Genomic DNA, 22,199 nt, shown 5'->3' on the forward strand with positions numbered 1-22,199 from the left:
AGCCATGATTTGATTGTAACCCATGACATGATTGCAGTATTTAGTTATACTTCATTTGTATATGTATACTTCTGTCCATAATCCCGCTAAAGAAAAAGAACTGATTTTATGGATATTTTGATTTAAGTAGATGTAAATTGAAACTTAGAATCAGGTGGCAAACAGAGAAGAGAGAAAGCATGCCAGTCAGACAATAATTATGTGCCAAAGTATAGAATACAAATAGCTCAAAATATAGAAGATAAAAGAAAAAAAGTTAATATGATCAAGAAATTAAATGGGGCATAAGGGTGAATACATACATTTGGTTATAAGAAGCAGAAAACAGGGAGATAGGAGATGGTTCTATACTTTGTATCTAGGGTACTTTATTGTGGACTTCAAATTCAATGCAGCTTCAAGGGAAGAGAATTTTTAATATCCGTATGTAAACATATGTATTGCAATTGGGGTCTCCACATGAGTGATTAATGCAAGAAGTGTCATCTCTCTTCCTCCCAGGTGTGTCCGCACAGCTCACCAGCACCTGGCACTGTCGGAACACTTCTGTGGGAACACCATTTTGGATGGCTCCTGAGGTCAGATAGAATTTTGAGGATGACAAGCGTAACACTTGATGCTTTGTGACTTTCTTTTTCATGTGAAATATATCTCCATGTGCACTTTGGTATATACAAGAAGAAAATGCCAGCTGTGTTGTTTTCATGTGAGGGTTTTTTCCATGGGTAAGGAAGGACATGATCTCAATAGGTGAAGGACTGAATGAATAAGTCAGATGCAGTAAAAGGAAACGACTTGAAGCCTTGATTTTTTATTACATTTAGTTGTATAGCATGTGTTTGTACTAGTGAACTTTAGGTTCTGTTTTTAAATTTTAACAGGAATGTTATGAAAACCCCTTACGTTTGTTTGAAATCAGATTCAGATCCATTAATTGTACAGCAGCTTCCTGCACTGGGCCACTTTCCTGAGGGCTATGCTCAGTGTTAATAAATTCTTTTCGTTGTTTCCTTTGGGAAGTTGTAGATAAACTGACAAAATAAAGGTTTTCTAGAGTCACATCTCCTCCCCACAGTTGCTGTTAATGCCTTTAATCTTTTTAATTATGTTTATCAGTAAAGAGCACTTATGTCTTAAAACTCTGCTACCTTTGGGAAATGCTCTGCTATTTACCTACAGTTTTCTAGGGAGTGGAAGGAGAAGTAACTCAAATATTATATTAATATTGCAAAATCTTATAATTAAATTTGTTTGAGAATTAATTCCTGGTGTACTGTTTCTATGTTAGTACTAATTTAATTATTAGTACTAACATCGGTGAAAATGTAAATGTACTGTAAAATATGGAGAAAGGATAAAGTATCTTAATAAAAGCATAAAATCCAGTGAATTAAAAAATTTTAACAAGGAATAAATTTTAGAATAAAAATAGAAAGTTTAGTCATATAAGCAATCACAAAATTGATTATGAGAATGAGTTTCATCATTGTTTATTCAGATATATCACTAGTGTTTCCAAAGTTTGTGAAAATTTTGCAAAAATGAGAAGGTAAAAATACAGTGATAATAGTAAAAGTTCCTTTAACTTACATATATTAATATTGTAATTGTAGTCTATTGTTTTATATTAAATGTTAAGTAATGGTCTGCTTTATATTTTTCATATATTGATTTATAGTAACAAAACCATTTTTTATGCTTAGTTGTGCCGTTTACTAAAAACATTGATTAATGGAACTTGGAACTACTAAATATTTCTAAAAAGAAATATTTTGATTGATCTAAAATTTAGTTACCAGATGATTAAAAGAGTTAATAATTAAAAGTGATATTCCTTAACAATTACTGTAATTTAACAAGTAATTTAAATAAGTCATTATTTGTTATTAATAAACCCACTGTAGCATAAATAGGGCTAGAAAGAGCTTTCCTGCTTAGAAAACTTATGAAATTATAAAATAAAAAGTTTCACTTCTGTGTTTTTAAGCTGTCATGTACATATATGTTGAAATTTTGTGTTATATTCATCTCCCTGTAATAAGCTATTTTTCAACTTGTAAATGATTGGCAACATTGCAATAGATTTCTATTATCTAGAATTGTTGAAGAATATTCTGGAATAACCAGCTATCTAGTTAATGAAGATATCACATATAAACTAGCTGTATATTATGAATGACATATTTCTAAAAATTAGTAATGCTTGTTTGTTTTTTGTATGGTCCATTCTCGCTGAAGTGAAGTGATATCTCATTATATGGTTTTTAATTACATTTCCCTGGTGATATGTGTTGTTGAACATATTTTCATCTGCTTTTTGGACATCTATATGACTTCACTTTGGAGAAGTTTCTTCTTAGCTTTTCTACTGATTTATTGATTGGTTTTTTTGTTGTTTTCTTTCTATTGAGTTAGTGCCATATAATATAGTTTAAAGTCTGGTAGAATAGTATTTCCATTTCCTTTCTTTATTGTCAAGATTGTTTTTGGCAACTTGGATCTTAAATGGTTCCATATAAATTCTAATAATGTTTGCTTAATTTCTCTGAAGAATTCCTTTGAAACTTTAATGGGGATTGTGTTGAATCTATATATTGCTTTGGGTACAATAGACATTTTAGTGTGCTAAGCCTATGTGAGATAGTCATAAAGATGAAATATTATTCCAAACAGGATCTTAGATTTTTTCACTTTACATATCTTTTCACAGTATTTAAGTTAAATGATGATACTACTCTAACCTACCATCACCCAAAGTATTTGTAATTTGTACTGCAGATTGACAAACATGTAAATTTTTCAATTGTTTTTTATAATGTAAAATTAAATATGTTGTGATCATTGATCTTACAGACCATCTGTATTCATATTTACACATTTTAAAATAAATTGTTAAATAGCATTTAATAATTCTTCTATGTAATCCTATTTTACTATATTGCAAAAACAATTCTCCCTTTTTTTCTTGTCTCTCAATTACATTTTTTTTTAAAGATTTTATTTATTTATTCACATAGAACTGGGGTACAGGCCAGAGATGCGGAGGGTGAAAGTCTTCACCAGAGACAGAGCGGGGAGCAGAACAGGAAGATAAACGAAGTACACTTATGAGAGGAGCAGCAGGCAGGTCAGGAGAGGTCTGCCTCGCCATGTGGATCTCCTCTGGGGCAGGAGGGAATCGAACTCATGCAGAAGTGACTTTAGCTTCTTAGTGCAGCGCTTTAACCCGCTGAGCCACCAGGGAGGGCCGTCAATTACATCTTGATTACTGACATTCTTGTAAACATGACTTTAGTGTTTACATTTAGTGTGCCCCAGATACGCTATTGATTAATCCTATCAATATTTATTTTTATTCATTTTATTTTCCTTTTATTAATGTCTCAAACTTTTATATTCCTCCAAATTATCTCTAGTCCCTTGAATGTCTTTGTCTTCTAGTTGCTAAAAAATATCAAGGCATTTAACTACACAGCTGTCAAGCTTATTTTTTTTTCATTCACTTTTAGTTCACTGATGATACATTCTGTAACCGTAAAACTGAGGCTACTAGAAGGAGATAAGGGAAGTGGGGAGCAAAGCAGGAGGGAGCCCAATGGACTAAACTAGAGGACTGTGGATGCCTTAAAGGGTATTGTTAATCAGTGCTTCCTCAATTTAAAAAAAAGAAGAGAAACTATTAAAGTAAATGATAAAGTATTCTTTATCTTTTTAATATGAATATCCTCATTCATTCATAAAAAGTCTATCAAATGAATACCATTGCTTAGTCTTCACCCTTTTTGAGGCATTATCTTTTCATCCTCTGTGATCTATGTTCTATAGATGAAACTATTCCTTTGATCTGTGTCTTTTCTTATAGTGGCAACCCTGTCAAAGTATCTTCTCAAAATAAAATCATTATTGGCCCTCCCTGGTGGCGCAGCAGATTAAAGCACAGCACTGAGAAGCTAAAGCCACTTCTGCATGAGTTCGATTCCTGCCTGCCCAGGAGGTGACCACATGGCGCGGCAGACCTCTCCTGACCCGCCCACTGCTCCCCTCAGCAGTGTACTTCGTCGATCTGCCTGTTCTGCTCCCCACTCTGTCTCTGGTGAAGCCTCTCACCGCCCCTGAGCCTCTGGCCTGTACCCCAGTTCTGTATGAATAAATAAATCTTTTTAAAAAAATAAATAAATAAAATCATTATTTCTACTACTAATAGAATTTTTACTCTCCCAAGTTCCTGCTTTTATTTTCATTCATACTTATCAAACTTCATTTTTCTTCATTCTTATTAAAGTTGTCAACTGCACTTTCTTTTTTTCTCATTTTCAACTAGGTGATTGCTTGTGAACAGCAACTGGATACCGCGTATGATGCCCGATGCGACACATGGTCCCTTGGGATCACGGCCATCGAACTCGGGGATGGAGACCCTCCTCTAGCTGACCTGCACCCCATGAGAGCACTCTTCAAAATCCCCAGGTCAGAGGACTAGCATGGGTGTCGCCTTCCTCTTCCCAGCAACTGAGCGCTCATTAGTTCTCCTCCTGGAAATACTCAGATATATTTCAACAAGTTAGGAGCAGAGTGATCTGGAACATCACTCTGTTTCACCTGAGACACTTGACTCAGTAGTTTCACTCCCTGGCCTATTAGGTAAAATAAGTTTCTCTTGATAATCAGTGTTTCTTTCTTTGGCCAGGATGTGATTGCAGGAAATAGCAGCTCTCCCCTCTACCTATCCCTCCGCCTTAGTGGGGCCTGCCCTTCCCTAGTCCACAAGGATTTGCATTTTACTCCATTGACCTCATCATTTTTTTACCATTTGCTAAGATTTCTCTTTTCTTAGACCTTCTATGGAGGAAATTATGCATAAAATCTACTGATTAAAATAATAAGGATTTTAAAAGAATACATTATATTGACAAACTACCTTGCTCATCCTGTTACCAAGTAAATACATGATATGCTTTGATGTGAAAAGCTACCTACTTTTATATAAGCTGTTGATAAATCCTTATCAGTATCTATTTTTGTTCATTTCTATCTTCCTTTTATCAATGACTTAAACTTTTGTATTCTTCCAATGTGCCTCTGTCTTCCCTTGGATGCCTTTGTCTTCTAGTTGCCAGAATGTGTTATTTTTTGATGATTTTCTGGTTCTGTCTGGTTCCTATTTCCAATGGCATGCACACTTGGCTGTATTGAGGGGTCTGCACTGAGTGGTAATGTGGACTGTTGCAGTTTGTTAGCATGATCTCCACTAAACAAATATTCTGTTCCTCATGCCTGTTGACATAGAATCATATCTACAAGGCCCTGGGGAGAGTTTCTCAGTCCTAGGGAAGTAATGCCAACATTTGTATTCATTTCCAGATGGATCCATTTGGAATATTTGGCTCATATTAAATTAATAAAGACCAAAAGCATTTAAATTTGTTTTGAATTTTATCTTTGAATTTCCTGTCCTACCTGTATGCTCTAAATTTTAGTGCCTTAGATTAGATATATATCATATTTTACATTATAACTTCAGTGTATTTAAGGTTTTACTGTTTTGACAAGTAGGAAAACAAGATTACAAAAATGAAAATCTGTTCTGTACTAAGTCTAAGCTATTTCATTACATTTGAAGAAAACAATCTATATTTCTCAATCTCCTCCTATTATTTGGTATAACATAAAGTACCTACCTCCTGAACCATTTTCTGGTTTAAGTTACTATGGTAAGTCAAGTGCTGTTAGTCTTGGTGACAAAGTCCTGTGGAAGAGAGATGACACTATTGTCACATTTTCTACCTGTGAGTAAGGTACTTCTGGAAACTGCATCCTCTTAGGTATTTCTTATTACTTCTGCCATCAGAATCAGTGGCTCTTAACTGGAATTCTGAGTCTACTAACTCTAGAAATAATGAGAAAAAAGTGATCGGAAAATTTAACCACTTCTGAGTATTCTAACATCATCAGAACTTTGTTATACTCAAAGCAAGTCAACACATCTCTTAGAAGGAAGTTTCTAGGAGGACAAATAACAAAGCAAGATTGTTGGAGAAAAGCACTACTTCTTTGAATGTGCAAATCAGCAATCTTCAAATAGTCCTAAGGATTATAAAATGTGCTTTAGGCATGAACTAGAACTAAGGGAGATGAGTAGCTGAACTCTTATTTAATGAGCCTGTACAAACTGTACATTAATTTTCTTATAAGCTATTTAAGGAGTAATGCAGAACTGGAGACAAAGTATTTCCATTCTGCTAATGAAAACAAAGAGCTGTTAGAATTAACATTAAGCAGTACTTCAGCAGATCCTGCTATCATGGTTGATCAATGTTGCTTGATTAGAGTTAGATCAGTCTCATTTTCAAGTGATGATCTTCTATATTCATGAATATGTCAAAAATAAAAGGATTTAGTCAGCTTTAAATGAGTGGAATTAATAGCAAATTTTTAAGTGGCATTTGAGCTTATAGGTAATATTTTCCAGTTCCTTATTTTTGTAACCCTGTTTCCAGTTGTGTGTTCAGTAACAACAAACCCAGAAAGGCATTCTCCTCTGCCCCTCTACTGCAGTTACCTCCATTTTCTGAACAACTCTCCTTTCAGGTCACCTCTGTGTACCCTGACTATTCCCCAGAGACTTCTGCAGGACTCAAAGTAAGAAATCTTTTCCCCACTATTCATTGCTTCTATTCTGCTAAGTAGTGATGTTTCCCCCTAGGGTTCTCAGGTAAAAAGCAAGAGGATTTTTTAAAGGAAAAGAATTATCAGTTTGAAAAATCAGGTCACATATTGAATGCTTTCAGAGAAACAAGTAACTTGTTATTTTACATAAAGAATGATGAATAATTATCTGTTTTTGAATTGGAAAATGATGATAATGATTGATTGTACCTGGCAGAACCTTGGACTGCAGTAATGCATTAGTTTGCTTCTGATTTGATATTGATTGTCCAACACGCGCAATCCAACCTTGATTCTTATTTTTCTAGGAATCCACCCCCAAAACTAAGGCAGCCTGAGATGTGGTCAGCTGAGTTCAATGACTTCATCAGCAGGTGAGTAACATGTCTTAAAGAAACAGAAAGAAAGATATAGCATCCAGCTATAACTTAGAAATGTGCCTTTACAACAGTTACTCTGTTTCTGAATCTCCTCATTTCTTACCTATTATAGCCCCAGAGGTTTTCATTCAAACATCGATGGTGTCCTCTGAAGGTTCAGCGAGTTCATTATTGTTCCAATATTGATCTAAGGATCATATCAGTTCACTCATGAGTATCTAGTCAAAGGATGTTTCCATGGCCAGAAATAGCTTCTCTCCACCTGCCTTTTGCAGCAATGCCCTCCACAACCCCCACCAGTTAACTGACCATCTCTTTGCTCAGTACTTGACCCTCATTTATTTCATCCCAGTTCTCCAAGAATTTTCATTGCAATTGGAAAAATCAGATAACTGTAGCAATAAAGCCCTTAAAGATTTGAAATTTATTGGACTTTTTTTTTTTTAAAGATTGATTTATTTATCCACTTGGAACTGGGGTACAGGCCAGAGATGTGGATGGTGAGAGGATCCACCAGAGACAGAGAGGGGAGCAGAACAGGCAGATCAATGAAGCACACTACTGAGGGGAGCAGTGGGCCGGCCAGGAGAGGTCTGCCACGCCATGTGGTCACCTCCGGGGCAGGCGGGAATCGAACTCATGCGGAAGTGGCTTTAGCTTCCCAGTGCTGTGCTTTAACCCGCTGCGCCACCAGGGAGGGCCTAGTGGACATTTTTAATTTTACAAATATTTAGCATAAGTACAGCATCTCCAGTCAATTAACTATCTGTCCACAGAAATTTTTTTTTCAAAATCCTTCTTATGTTTTCACTTTAAAATAAGGAAAGTGATGACCCCAGGTTTAAATGAGAAAAGCAGAGCATTAATAGTTGATATTTCAGGTTAAAGTGGTGCAACAGGTTAAAGTGCAGCACTATGGAACTACCATAGCCACTGAAGCACGAGTTCGATTCCTGGCCAGGGAGGTGACCCACATGGTGTAGCAGACCTCTCCTGACCCACCCGCTGCTCCTCTCAGCAGTGCATTTCAGTACATCTGCCTGTTCTGCTCCCCACTCTGTCTCTGGTGAATCCTCTCACCCCCGCACCTCTGGACTGTAACCCAGTTCTGTCTGCATAAGTAAGCAAATCTTTAAAAGAAAATAAGAATTGACATTTCAGACTCCACTTAGAAAATGCAAGAAAAGACATAGAATGTAGAAGACTCATACTTTCTGATACATACTCTATCATTGATTTTTTTGATAAAGAATCCTGCTTTTTTTCTATAAAGACAAGCCACTTAGACTATGGGTTAAAAAAAACCCAAGAAAGATTAAGAATCTGGTTTTAGTTTTTGTTCTCACTTAACCAGATAGTGCATTATATTACTGAGTATGTATTATGCATGACCGAAAGCTTAATAAACTGCCATCAGATTTCATAAGTCTCTTTAGGTGAATCACCAGTAACTCTGAAGAGCTTCCCATCATTCACAACTCTGCCTGTGTCTGCACATCCTCCATATAGACTTTCAGTAGAATTTAGTGACCTTCACCCATTTCTCACAATTTCCCCTCTGAGAAACATTTCCAGAGCTAATTAGCATCTGTCCTGGGTGCTGACATTTTATTCTGTTACTCTCCCTCTAGTGACATTGCCACATTTTTAAGCTACCCATTTAGATGTCTTTCTCCTTAACTAGGCAATAAGCAACTCCAGGCACAGAATGTGCTATCACTTGTCATATACTTTTCACCTCTTGTTTCTTACTATAACCGTAGTGTCTAGCAAATATTAGTACATAATAGCTCTTGGATAAAGTGAAACTATACTATCCTCAGTGCATTGACACAAATGTGGCATGTCAGGAATTGACAAGTCTGTTAAACTCCGTAGAAACTAAGAGCCAGTATTATTTTCAGATATTGCCAGCCTTATTTATTCCCTACTTTATCTTAGCATCTTTGGGGAATATCTTTTTGGTTAACAGCAACAAAATAAATTGCAAAATTATAGTCTCAGGAGGATTAACAATACAGATTAGAAATGATATTGCTTATGTGAATGCACACATTTCTTCTGCATTTTATTTCTCTGTATCTGCAGTGACAACCCAATTCTGACCAATTTTCTCATAATCAAGATCCTCTGAGTCTCAGCGTCGGGATAGTGTTGGCAAGTTCAATAGCCCCACTATAAACACACACCAAGAGCAGGAATTCTTTTTAAACAAGTACTGATAAAAAGTAATTGTATTTTCCAATGCAATCAATTCCATCTTCGATAAACTCACTGTCGAAAGTGCTTTTGCATGCCAACTTAAAATCTGTTTCTCTCTTAATTCGACCAGCCAATCCTAGGATCTTTGTCCTTGATGAACACTAAAAACTAGTTTAATCCCTTCTGCAATGGGATTCGATCTTAATTTTGTCCAGATGCCCCACCTGTAACGCTCGCTTAGGTGAGCTCACCTTATCCTTCCTTGTGACTCTTTGTGGTTGAAAACATAGAGCTTGTGATATGCATTAGTGAGTGTACTGTAGGCCTCAAAAACATTTACTGTCAAGGAATTTCAGCATACTCCATGCATTAGCCTTCTCAAATGAGTTAGCAGTTTTGGCACGTAAAAAGAAAGAGACCAATTAAGAAGCCTTTAAAAACATTAGTGAAGGAAAACTGAAAAGTTTGTTTTAATTTTAGATAAGCATTAAAGCTGTAATGACTTCATTGCCGTTTATCTTTAGCTACTGAATTGTAAAAGAGCGCTTGCAATAGAAGCAGCATTTAATCATCATTGTGCTGTAACACTTGAGGGAGAGGAGGGCAGTTGTGTTTACTTGGGAGTTGGCATCACTACATCATAATCACTCACTGACATGTGCACTTGCACAAACATTCATTTTGCCTAATGTAGTTTAACATTTTTTGGAAATATGTTTCTCAGGCTGAACATTGGTAAGGAGCATACTGTCATGTTCAAATCACTTGAAGGTATGTGGCTAATAATTTCCAAACTCTGACTTAGTAAGACTGTTCTATTTTTGCCAGTACAGGTGCTTGACTAAAGATTATGAGAAACGTCCAACTGTGTCGGATCTTTTACAGCATAAATTCATTACTCAAATTGAGGGCAAAGATGTGATGTTGCAAAAACAACTCATGGAATTCATTGACATTCATCAGTATACGGGAGGCACAGAAAAAGCCAGGTAATCAAGTGATACCTTGACCCCAAAAGTCTAAAGTAGTAAGGTGAGAAATAAGAGAGAAAAAATTTCATTTAAATTTTGATTGTGGCTTAAAGATAAGTGGTACTTGCCGGAAAGGTGAATATCACACATTGAAATACGGCCCCTCTGGCAGTATTTTTAGAACACCTTCATCTGAACAAAGAATGTAAACTCCAATAGGTGATTGTTATCAGATACTAACTCCTTATATGTGCTGCTTCTTTGCAAAGTAATAGATCTTCAATTTGAGATTTTAAAAAATAACATAAAACTTGAAAGACTTCTTGATACTATTTCTGTTGTTATGTTCCCTGGTTGAATTATTGTCAAAAATTATTTTAATATCTTTATTTGTACTTCCTATTTGGATTTTTAAGAATAATAACATACAGTTGTTATAACATTTACTATGCTTTTTACTTATTATAGGTAGTCTATATGTTTATTTTAGGAAACTTAGAAGGTATGGAGAAATGTACAATGTCACACCAACCCAGTGTAGCATTTTAATCTATAACCCAATATCTTATGAATGCATATACATTTTAACAAAAACTGGAATAATATGTAGATGTGTTCTGTAGCCTGCCTTTTTTTAACTAAATAATGAATATCTTTGTCATTAGAAATCCAACTATAAAACTTTTATAGCTGCATGTGACATTCTCTCGTATGACTATTCACCAATTCATTTCAATAACCCCTTATTATTAGCCATTTAGCTTACTACTAATTAGTTGTTTTTTCTCTAATAATAATACTGAAAGGAACAGAATCATAAACAAATCTGTCTCTGTGTCTGTCTGTCTGTCTCTCCTTTTTCTTTATTGGGGTAACGTTGGTTCATGGCACTGTACAGGTCTTAGGGGAATAGAGTCACACCTCCTCAAATGAACATCACCACACCACCCCACCATCCAATCACATCACTCGACCCCCTCTACCTTGTTCTCACTTCTAGCAACCTTAATCCTACAGAAATATTTCTAGGGTTTTTAAATAAATCTCTTATCATTTCTTTGAAATAAGTTTCTATAGGCAGTGCTGTTAAATCAGAGTAGTCTTCTGTAATGTGAGCTTATTCCTGAGAATCTCATTTGTTTCATCTCAATAGCATATCACTATTTAAGGACTTGAGAAAAATGAGTCGAACATCAACTGGCTTAAGGGGCAATTACATTTGAATTCTGGTTGCAGTTTACATACTTTATTCCTATTTTTTCAAATACTATGTGCCAGACATAGATTTGGATTTTATATTATCTCATGTGATAATATTTTATGATAATATTTTATGATACACAATTTTCACAGTTGAGTAAAACTGGTTTGCAGAGACTAATTGTAAAAGGTTACACAGGCAATGGATGCCCTAATAGAGATTCAAGTCCTGATTCCCAAACCCAAGTTTCATCCACATGAGTAAATGGCTCAATGATTGTGCACAGATGATCTCAGAGATCATAGTCCATAGCTGCTAGAGTTTACAGACTTAATGGAGAGACAGAACTCAGATTCCAGCAATGAGGAAAAATGAAAGCTTGGGCTGGAATGAAGTGCCAAGAAGGAAGCAGTTGGGGCAGTTGTTCTATGGAGGTATTTTGGGGTTACACCCATTTTTATCTTTGTGTGACTACAGTTCCCTGATCTGCTACAATCCCATCCTTCATTAAGCAAACAGATAAGCAAGCAAATAAACAGAAATTAAGATGTGCCAGCAAGTGTGTTACATGTCAAGAACTGTGAAGGATTTTATATTGCAACAACCTAATAAATTGACAGTTTCATAGATGCTGGCAGAAGTTATGTGACTCTTGGGTTAGTGACGACAGACTTTAATTTCTCACACTTAAGCTGGCAACATGAGTTAAATGTTCATTTTTGCTCTTGTCCCACACGTCCCAGGGTGCTTTGGAATGGCCTGGGTAGACATTGTGTGCACAGGAGTCCACTTTCCAGTTGGGAATCCTGAACCCGGGACCCCAGTTTTCAAGGGGCTGCTAGCAAACTGCCCAAGCTTTGCCCTGGGCACACCTTGTCTTCATTGTCCTGAACAATAGACAGAGCCTCCATCTAGCCTTGAGGAGACACGACCTATCACTATCAAGGCTGATTGCTATATATCCAAGGCATCCTTGGATATATCATCTGGGGGTGGGGGTGGTGGGGGGGGGAGTACTAATGGGAGGCATGTGGAAATGTAGAGATGTAATATAATGTTGACCTTTGGAATTGGATTGATGTGTGTACTTGGCAGAATCATTTTTTGAAAAATTTCCAATTCAGTTTTAAATAGCACTGTCCTACTATAAATTGGCTGCAAACTGAGTGCTTTAAATTTCCTGGTGATAGAGAGGGTATGGTGGTGGGAGGCATTGTGGACTCTATCCCAAATGTCCTGTTTTAAGTCAGTCCGGAACATAAGAAGTCATTCTTATGACTATCCTGAGGAGTCGGGGTCCATGTGCTCGTAACAGCTGCCTCCTAGACATCCTCTTCCACCAGGCTAACATATGTTAAAATCATTACAAACCAACATAGAGTACAGAAAGAAGCAGGAAAATTTTTTGAATTATAAAATATTTTAAAAGTTTTACTCTTAAATCCAGTATTTTGAAATGCTCAGTTATCTGCTTTAACAGGAATAGGTATAAGTCTTTTGTGCTTGAGATGGACTATTCAGCACACTTGACTAAAACAACACAAGTGAAGAAGCAAAGTGAAGCCATCTAGTGAAGGATTTTACCTTGCAACAACACCGGCTGGCTCAGAGGAAGGCAGGACACTGGAGTGAGCACAAGACAAAGCAGCAGACTGCTTCTAATAGCCTCCCCAAGAATTGCCTGCTTGTTGGCCCCAACTGCTGCTGGGGAAGTTGGGGGGCCCCACCATTCCTCCAGGAGCAATGCTGCTTTTTTGCATGCCACAACCACCTCAAATTTGTAGACTGATCTGAGTGACTTGAGATTCGTCACTCCTTAGCTCTGTAAGTTCCATACAGGACCTTTGGGCTCCTGCATGTAGTCACGGGCCCGTGCTGTGAGAAGCTCCCGGACCTTCCCTTACTTCAGGTTCTGTGGGAGAGGCAGAGGCTTTCCTGTACACCATCTAGAATCTTCCCTCCCTGAGGAAGGACAAGCTGCTGAAGCAATGAATGCCCATTATATGAAAACAATTCCTCAAATTCTTACTTTTATATGTCTTAGATATTTACCCAGAATGATTATTTAAACTACCATTTGCATTTCTTGTAAATAAAAGGGAAGAAAACCTAGCCCATAATCCTCTTGAATAACAAATCCCAAATGTAAATTTCTTTTTGTGGTAATTATATTAATAAGAGGTTATTTTTTAATTGCTTTGTTTTATCTACAAAGCAGAATATTTTTTACTTGATACCCTCACTATGCTAGTGGCAGTTACCTTAGATATAAATGAATTATGTTTTGCATATAATTTTATGGACACAAAAAGGAATATAAGAATTTAGTAACTCAAATATAGTTATTTCTTAGATCAAAATTACCAACTCTATTTGTGGTACTAATGTGGTCACCACACTTGTCCTAAAGTATATGATTTTCTAAAAGCATATATCCTTGAGAAAAAGCTCAAAGGATTAGCACATCAAAGACAAACTAAAATCATTCAGCCATTCAGGGCTAAAAATGCTTGGCTCAAGCTGTCAAGTCTTTATTTAGGTGTGGGACTTTATGTAATATAAATTCTCTTGAATGGTGTTTTGATTTTTACAAAAAAATGAAAGGACAAAGCAAAAAAAAATCAATAGGAAGTAATTATAGGGTTCTTTCAGTGCAATACAATGCATGACTCCATTTTACACCCTATTTTCTGGGAAAGATAATTTTTCTATAAAAACCCTTTGGAACGTTCACTCCTTTCCCTTAATACATGGGACTTCTAGAATGTGATTCTGGCTGCTCTTACAGTAACTAGCCTTTGGTCCCCATAGCCACATGAATATTTCAAAGACATTTCAAACTCAACCTGCCCAAAACTGAAAGCCCATCCCACCCCGAATTAATGCTTTATTTCTTTCCTAATTAGTGCTGCCACCATATTCTGCCAACTGGAAATCTAATAATTACCTTTATGTATGCCTCTATCCTGTTACCCACAGCAAGACTAACATCCTTATGCATTCACTCAGCTGGCATCAATTGTACTATAATCCTTGCTGTCACAGAAATCACAGATTGAGACAACATCCATGTTCTTGTGTGAAGCTCTCGGTCAGAGTGTCTGCAGGGATTTGGTCACTGAAGTAGTTATACAGTCTGTATTCTGGTGGCTTTTCATAAGAGGCGTAAAACTGAACCATGTATAAACATTATACTAAACAGGAAACTTCAGTCCCTTAAATAGAATACCAGGGATGTCCTGTGAGAGTTCAGAAGAGGTGGAGGGTATTTCCACTACCGGGGACAGAGGGCTTATTTGGGAGGCAGCTTCTAAATCTGCACTGTACGAGCTAAGAAGGACTTAATCGTGTGCAAATGAGGTTACCACAATGTGAACATTATTGCTGAGCAAAATCATGAAAGCAATGAGGTGTGTACATAAAAAGACAAGCATTTAGGGCCCTCCCTGGTGGCGCAGGGGGTTAAAGCACAGCACTAAGAAGCTAAAGCCACTTCAGCATGAGTTCGATTTCCGCCCACCCCAGAGGTGACCCACATCGTGCAGCAGGCCTTTCCTGACCTGCCCGCTGCTCCCCTCAGCAGTGTACTTCGTCAGTCAGCTTGTTCTGCTCCCCACTCTGTCTTTGGTGAATCCTCTTACCACCCCTGCACTTCTGGCCTGTACCCCAGTTCTGTGTGCATAAATAAATAAATCTTAAAAAAAAAAAAAGGCAAGCATTTAATAAAAGTTGTAATGAGTAAACCCAGAAATAGGATTGGGGAATGACAGAGAGAATAGACCATAGGGAGCACTAGACGTGGGACTAAAGAGGTTTATGTCCCTGACAGCCCCCACTAGGGAGTATCCCTAAGTTACTTGTGTCCTATCATGCACCATTCTTTCATTAGTTCTTAAAGGTCAACTGTGGATACAACAAGACAGGACAACAGCAATAATTTTAGATGCATTCTTCTTGCTCCCAGTATCTCTTCCTAACTTTAAACTAATTTATTTGTTGAGTTTTTGTGGAATGTTTTCGTTGATGTTTGTATGCTCATGCCTGTATTCTAACTAAATTTTACATTGGAAAATTATCATTTTACCTTGGTCAAAATAAGAAGTAAAGGATTAGGCCATGAGGATGCTTGATTTAAAAAGGTCTTCTGAAGGCAGGAGCTGGTGTCTAAGTTCAAGAACTCAGACAGAGACAGGTGTAGCCAGGAAATGCAGTAATGGCCCATCTTGGAACAGGAAATTGAGAAACGATGCTATCCTTCCTTGCCTGAGGCATTTCCTTATGCCTGTCTATACTACTTCCCCTTCTAGAATAGGTCCCAAGAGAAAATTAAATAGCATTTACACATGGTCTCCAGGAATTTTATAAAATAGCAGATTGAACAAGCACTCCCTTGAGAAGATCATTATGAGTATCTCTGCTTCTAAGTAGCAATAAATAAAGGAATTCAAATAAACAGGGAGAGGCAGTTGCTAAGTGTACTGAGAAGTTAAATAATTCCTAGGAATAAGTTACACCGATGCTTCAAAACTGCATTCTGGGGCTTCCTGGGACCCCCAGACCTGCATGCTCTAAAAGAGTCTGACCACACAAAGCATACTTTTAGTGTAGAAGAACTTTAATAGAATTAGTGAGCATAGAGAGAAGAAAGGATAATAGTTTCCCAATAAAACACCCAAAGTTACCCATCCCCTATGAGTAAATGCCCAGCCCAGTAGAAGTGGCCCAACACAGGACCACCTAGGCCCAAAAGTTCACCCCATATCCAAGGACTTCTAGAATGTGCTTAGTTAGGAACCACAAAGAGGGAGTAAAAGGAGCCAGGCAAGTCTGAGGCAAAGAGTAAAATCAAACACAAATCAAGATAATTGAATGACTGCCACTGTCAGCCTCCTCCCTGCATCTCCACTCCTGTGTCTCTTTGAAGTATCCCTACTATCTCTCCCCATGCCTTGTCTCCTTCCTTCCTGTTCCCCAAATCCCTCCTACAGGTCCAAAGCTGAAAAGCAAGAGCTCTTTCCCACATGTCTCTCTCTCAGCCCCCCTGCCTTCCCTGTTACGATGCTTCACCTGCCGCTAGCTCCACCCTTCATTATGTTGGGGCAGGAAACATGGTACTTCCCATTTTTATGGAGATGCCTCGGTTACATAAATGTTGTCCGCATGGTCTCACGTAGCTAGAGATAACTGAGGCAGAGGGAAAACAGAACAAAACTTCTGCAAGGTCACATCATTTAGAAAAACCCATTTGGGCCCTCCCTGGTGGCGCAGCGGGTTAAAGCACAGCATTAAGAAGCTAAAGCCACTTCCTCATGAGTTCGATCCCCGCCTGCCCCGGAGGTGACCACAGGGCACGACACACCTCTCCTGACCCACCTGCTGCTCCCCTAAGCAGTGTGCTTCCTCGATCTGCCTGTTCTGCTCCCCACCCTGTCTCTGGTGAAGCCTCTCACCGCCCCTGAGCCTCTGGCCTATACCCCAGTTCTGTATGCACAAAAAAAAAATTTTAAAAAAAAAAAAAAAGAAAAGAAAAGAAAAAGCCATTTGCCCTAATCCCTAGTTCATTTCTTGTCTGTATCATGCTGCCTTTGTTTTCCTCCAAAGAAATAGTCATAAAATGATGGCCTGTTATTGCTGGCAAGGAGCTCTCTTTCTAACCCCTTATTTTAGAGATGAGAAGAAATTGAATTCTGCCAACTCAGTCGTCAGTGAAGGGCCAGCCCTGGCCCATGGCGCCAAAGCCGCCATTTTCAAAGCAGCACTTCTTGCTTCTGATTCCTCACTACTTCACAGAAGGAGGTGGCAGTCACAAATCTGATGCTGTGAAGGCTGCTACAGCTGCTATGATGATTTGCTCTGAGTGGGCATGAAAACTTAAATTTTTAACCCATCTTTTGAATATTGCATTGGAGTTGCAGTTGCTTTGGTTGGAGTTGGCATTATTGAGTAGTATATTCAAGAGTAGAGAAGTCTCTGCTCCTGTTGCCACCACAGATCTTTTAAATTAAGAGTGGAGAGTGGAAACAACTAAAATCATTAATTATTAAATAATTAAAAATCATTAATTATTTTAACGACCGCATTACCTATTTTCAGCTCACATCCCTAATTATTTTCAAAAAATACTTGTACTTTCTTTACAGTTTTATAATTATTTATTTTAAAAGACTCCTAAAAATGACCTTATTTGATGGGGTGAAATGCTATGACTCCAACAAGTATATAAACTTAAGTAGAGCAACATGTAATAGTTTTCTAAAAACCAAGTTCCCTCAAAAAAAATTCCATATGTACATCTTTTGGTCTTTAAGTTCATTAGTCTTAAAAAAAATTATTTTAGAGGAGAAAAAAAAATCAGGGCTTTAACGTACATGATGAAAGAAGTATCACCATGCTGTCTCTCTGGTTCCATTCTCCTGAGTGAGTGAGGCCTCAGTTTTGACCACATCCAGGTTGTGTGGGAATTGCCATAGGACACATGGGCATAGATACATTAACTGTGGAACCATAACTGATTTTTTTGCCAACAAAGCACACGGTTCTTGGTTTGCATGGAGGACAGAGCAACCATTTCCCTAGGTGCTTCCCATTTTTTCGTCCTCTGAGTACATTTTTGTCATCCCCTCCAGGGCCTTAGTAACAAGCCTATGGAGAGGAACTGTCCAGAAAAAAAAAAAATTCTGCTTTAAATTAGCTAAAGAGCTTTAACTGAGCAATGCAGACCTAGACTGGATATTTCAATCTCTTTGCCAGGGAAGAGAAGAGAAATATTTTCTAAGGCTCAAGAGTTAGAGCAGAATGTGAAGCCTGTGAAGGGGAATTCAAAAGTCAAGCGCTCTGCCTGTTCAGCTGCCCTAATCTTGTTTGTTTCCCCTTTTAGTTTTGTAATCTCTGCAAAAAAAAAAAAAAAAAGTGCTGTATTTAACAGAATTTTTAGTTTGAGAAGATTATGATTCACTCTCAAGTAGATTTTTATACACTTATATAAATACAGCTGGAGTTTGTTTTAAAAAAAATGAAAAATCTAAAGTCAAAATGCCCAGTGTTTTATCAGAAAGAAAGGGGGATAAAATACCTAACTATGCCAACTCCAATTTTGGGAACAAGAACTGAAATAGGATACTATTATTTCATGGTTGATTTTTTTTTTAAATAGACTTGAATAATCCACAGGTTCCCCTAAAAAAAAAGGGGGAGGTGTGGCTCAATGGGTGAACTTTTTTTAACAATTTATTTATTTATTCATACAGAACTGGGATACAGGCCAGAGGTTCAGGGCAGTGAAAGGATTCACCAGAGAGAGAGTAGGGAGCAGAACAAATGGAGGTACTGAAATACACTGCTAAGGGGAGCAGTGGGCCGGTCAGGAAAGGTATGCCATGCCATCCAGGTCACCTCCGGGGCTGGGGATTGAACTCATGCTGCAATGGCTGAAGATAGCTTCATAGTTCTGTGCTTTAATCCTGTACGCCACCAGGGAGGGCCCTCCATAGGTAAACTTTAACTGAGCAACCCAAACCTAAAATATCGATATTGTTCCCTTCCCATGGCTATATATTTCCATATGTTGAATATGGAACATGAATATGTATATTCAAATATTGAATATGTTTTTATTCAAATAGGGTGGAGCATGGTCATGACTTTTGGTGGGGCAGGTTGAATTTGATGTGCCAGCCAAACAGGAACGTAATCAAGTAGGCAGTTGGGTGGTGAAGTCTGCACTTCGAGGAAGCCCATGGTGGAGAAGGCTTTTGAGTCATTTGCATTTAAAGCGCAGCCCTGGATGAGAACAGCAGTGTGAGTGTTCAGGGAGAGATAGCGAAGGGGCCAAAGAGAGATCTCCTGGAGGAGGCAGATTTAGTACCCTACCGAGGCAAGCAGAGAGGAGAATAAGGGGGTGCAGCCCTCTCTGAATGAAGAGGGGTGGGGTCTGCTGCTAGCTTGTGACCCAGAGCTTCCAGGGGGGAAAGAATAGCCAAATAAGGCTGAACATCAAGAAAGTGATGCTGAATTTGCCACACAAAACTCCTGAGTGCCTTTGACAATGTCCAGCTCAGGTGGGTGAGGCAGCTGGGGAGGTGAGAGGAAAGGTGAGCTGTGCCTGAAGAGGTAGGGAAATGGATCCCGCAGGCTGGACTGCTAAAGGGGACAGGAGCTGGGAGGAGGGAGGGTGGAAGAGATTTTAAAAGATGGGGAAACCAACAGGCGGTTGTATGCTGAGGGGAGCCAGCCAGAGGCTGCGGATGCCGCTGAGAGGGGCTTGCGGCAGAGGTGAGTCCGGGAGCACAGGGCATGCCGGGAGAGAGTTGGCTGTTGCCCAAGGCAGGGACAGTTCATCCATCCTAGCCAGAGAGGACAAGGGAGTCAGTTGACCCAAAGATAAAATTCTGTCAACTTCACTTAAAAATAAATGCATAGAGGAAAGGATAAAAGGAGATACAAAAATATCAACAGTGTTACCTACTAGTGATGGTGTTGAGGTGATATTTTTCTTACAGCTTTTAGCATTTTTCAAAACAATTTTTGGTCAAGCATGTACATGATTTTTATGCTTCAGATAAAAATCAGCATAATAAGATAAGAAACTTTCTAATAACTCTTTGTGCCATCAGTCCTCATAAACTTTGTATGTCCCACAGCATGTTCTCCAGCAGATTATTCTGTAATGATGTTTGGCCTCCAGATTCTCACAGTGGCACGTGCTCTCCATACAGAATTCTACTTACCAAAAGGTGGCTCTTCTCTGCTCTCTCACTCATCTCTAAACTAAGGGTGAAGACCACCATTCTACATTTTTATGCATACAAGAACTGAGGTGTAGGCCAGAGGCATGTGGGAAGTGAGAGGACTCACTAGAGACAGTGGGGAGCAAGACAGGTGGCTCTGGGCTAACCCAGGCTAACCCACCTGTAGTCAGGTGCCCCCCTGACTACAGACTTAAACTGCATTGAAGCGAGAGCTGGTTCTACGCTACACCAGTGGAAGGAAGACTACTCCATTGACACCAGTGGTGGCTTAGTTCTGGATTTTAAAGATAAATTAGGAAACTAGAAATTCAATTTATGTTTAATAAAGGATTATTATACTTCGCCCCCCCCCATCATGGTCTTAAACTATAGAGCTTGATATTTACGAGAGTGTATTTAACCAAAGTAAAAGCAAGTCAAGCTGTTACATTACGATAGTGGCACTAAACGGTGAGGATAACATTTGAGCACAGAGCAGTGGTAGTTGTTTATTTTTTTCAGTGTGTACAACTGAAATACAAGTGGAGCTATAATAACCACCCCTGAGGGTATTTCTAACCTTTGGCAACACAGAAAGAAAATATTTATAGTCTGAAAATATGTCTCTCTAGTATTACAAAACAAATGGAAAATATAATCTGGTTAACAAGCTGTATTTTTCACAAGAGAAAAAAAATGATAGAGAAAGATCCTGACTTTGCTTTGCAGATATTAAATATTTAACAAAATAGCAAGAATAGAAACCAGTTCTATAAAATAATGGAAAAAAAGGAAAATGTTAAATGTGTGAAATTATCCATACACATACATATATAATTTAGGCATTTTAACTTATATACAGAGTAAAACAATAAAATTTCTTTGACCTCCCAATAGGTAAAGTTTAGTAAATGCAAAATATTCACTCCAAGCAATACATTTTGAACATTTACCATTTACAAGAATCTGGTCTTTGGGTCTTGGGTGTATTAGTCAGGAGATGAAAAACAGAGCAACTACCCTGTTCTTACAGGCAATGTAAAGACCTAAGCAAAGCATAGCAAGTTAGGTAGTATATTAGATGGCGATAGCTGCTTGAGATAAATAGAGCACTTGAGGAAGACCCTGGATTGGGGAGGCTGTGGGATATTGCCATATTGGAAAGGGTAGTTATCTCAGCCATCACTAGGGAGATCCCTTACCTATGGCCCTTCAGGCAAAGGACGGTCTTGTCCTTTCAGACGTTAGAGGCCAGGAGCGTGTAGGGCACCATAGTAGAGATGAAGTCTGTGGCAATAGGTGAGTGTAGGGTGGGATTCCAGGGGGGCTGCTCTGAGTGGCATGGGGTCATTGGCAGGTACCTACCATAGGGTGACATAGGTTTTTCAAAGCCCATTCTCACTGTTTGTAATGCTCCAACTAAGAAATAACAAGGCTCGGGCCCTCTCTGATGGTGCAGCATGTTAGAGCATAGCACTAAGAAGCTAAAGCCACTTCAGTATAAGTCCGATCCCCACCCTGGAGGTGACCCACATAGCTCAGCAGACCTCTCCTGACCCACTTACTGCTCCCCTCAGCAATGTATTTCATCAGTTGGCCTCTTCTGCTCCCCATTCTGTCTCTGGTGAATCCTCTCGCCATCCCTGAACATCTGGTCTGTACCCCAGTTCTGTATGTATACATAAATAAATCTTTTTAAAATATTTTTTAAAAAAGAAAGAAATAACAGGGCTCAAAGGTCAGCAGAGGAGCAGTGGAGATTTTACCTCAGAAACAGATGATTCAGGTTTTAGTGATCTTCTCTTTAGAAGTTAGGAGAGCAAAATATTCATTTGTAGCAACCACCCTCTTCTCCCCCCCACCCAGTACCTTTTTATTAACCATATGTCAAGCCAGCAGGCCAGACAAATTTTACAAACTATTCCTATATCTGTTCAGTGGTTTCATGACATCTGATTTTTTTCCTCCAGTCTCACTGTTGCTAACCTCTGTCATCTCCAGCTTAGTCAATGGTAGTACCATCTCCAGGGGAGTGGGAGAGATGCAGATTTAG

The 22,199-nt window shown here is 38.4% G+C and overlaps 1 protein-coding gene across 1 annotated transcript in view; it reads left to right on the forward strand.

Moving 5' to 3' along the window:
• MYO3A (myosin IIIA) overlaps positions 1 to 22,199 on the forward strand; it is a 121,885-nt gene that overhangs the window by 22,687 nt on the left and 76,999 nt on the right. The window contains exons 5-8 of the mRNA XM_004691308.1: positions 502 to 578; positions 4,322 to 4,467; positions 6,975 to 7,040; positions 10,082 to 10,237. Coding sequence (XP_004691365.1) covers positions 502 to 578; positions 4,322 to 4,467; positions 6,975 to 7,040; positions 10,082 to 10,237 — 445 coding nt within the window. The remainder of the gene's footprint in view (positions 1 to 501; positions 579 to 4,321; positions 4,468 to 6,974; positions 7,041 to 10,081; positions 10,238 to 22,199) is intronic.

Source organism: Condylura cristata, unplaced genomic scaffold (genome assembly GCF_000260355.1).
Source record: "Condylura cristata isolate star-nosed mole 26May11 unplaced genomic scaffold, ConCri1.0 scaffold00030, whole genome shotgun sequence".
In the NCBI taxonomy this organism is placed as follows: Eukaryota; Metazoa; Chordata; class Mammalia; order Eulipotyphla; family Talpidae; genus Condylura; species Condylura cristata.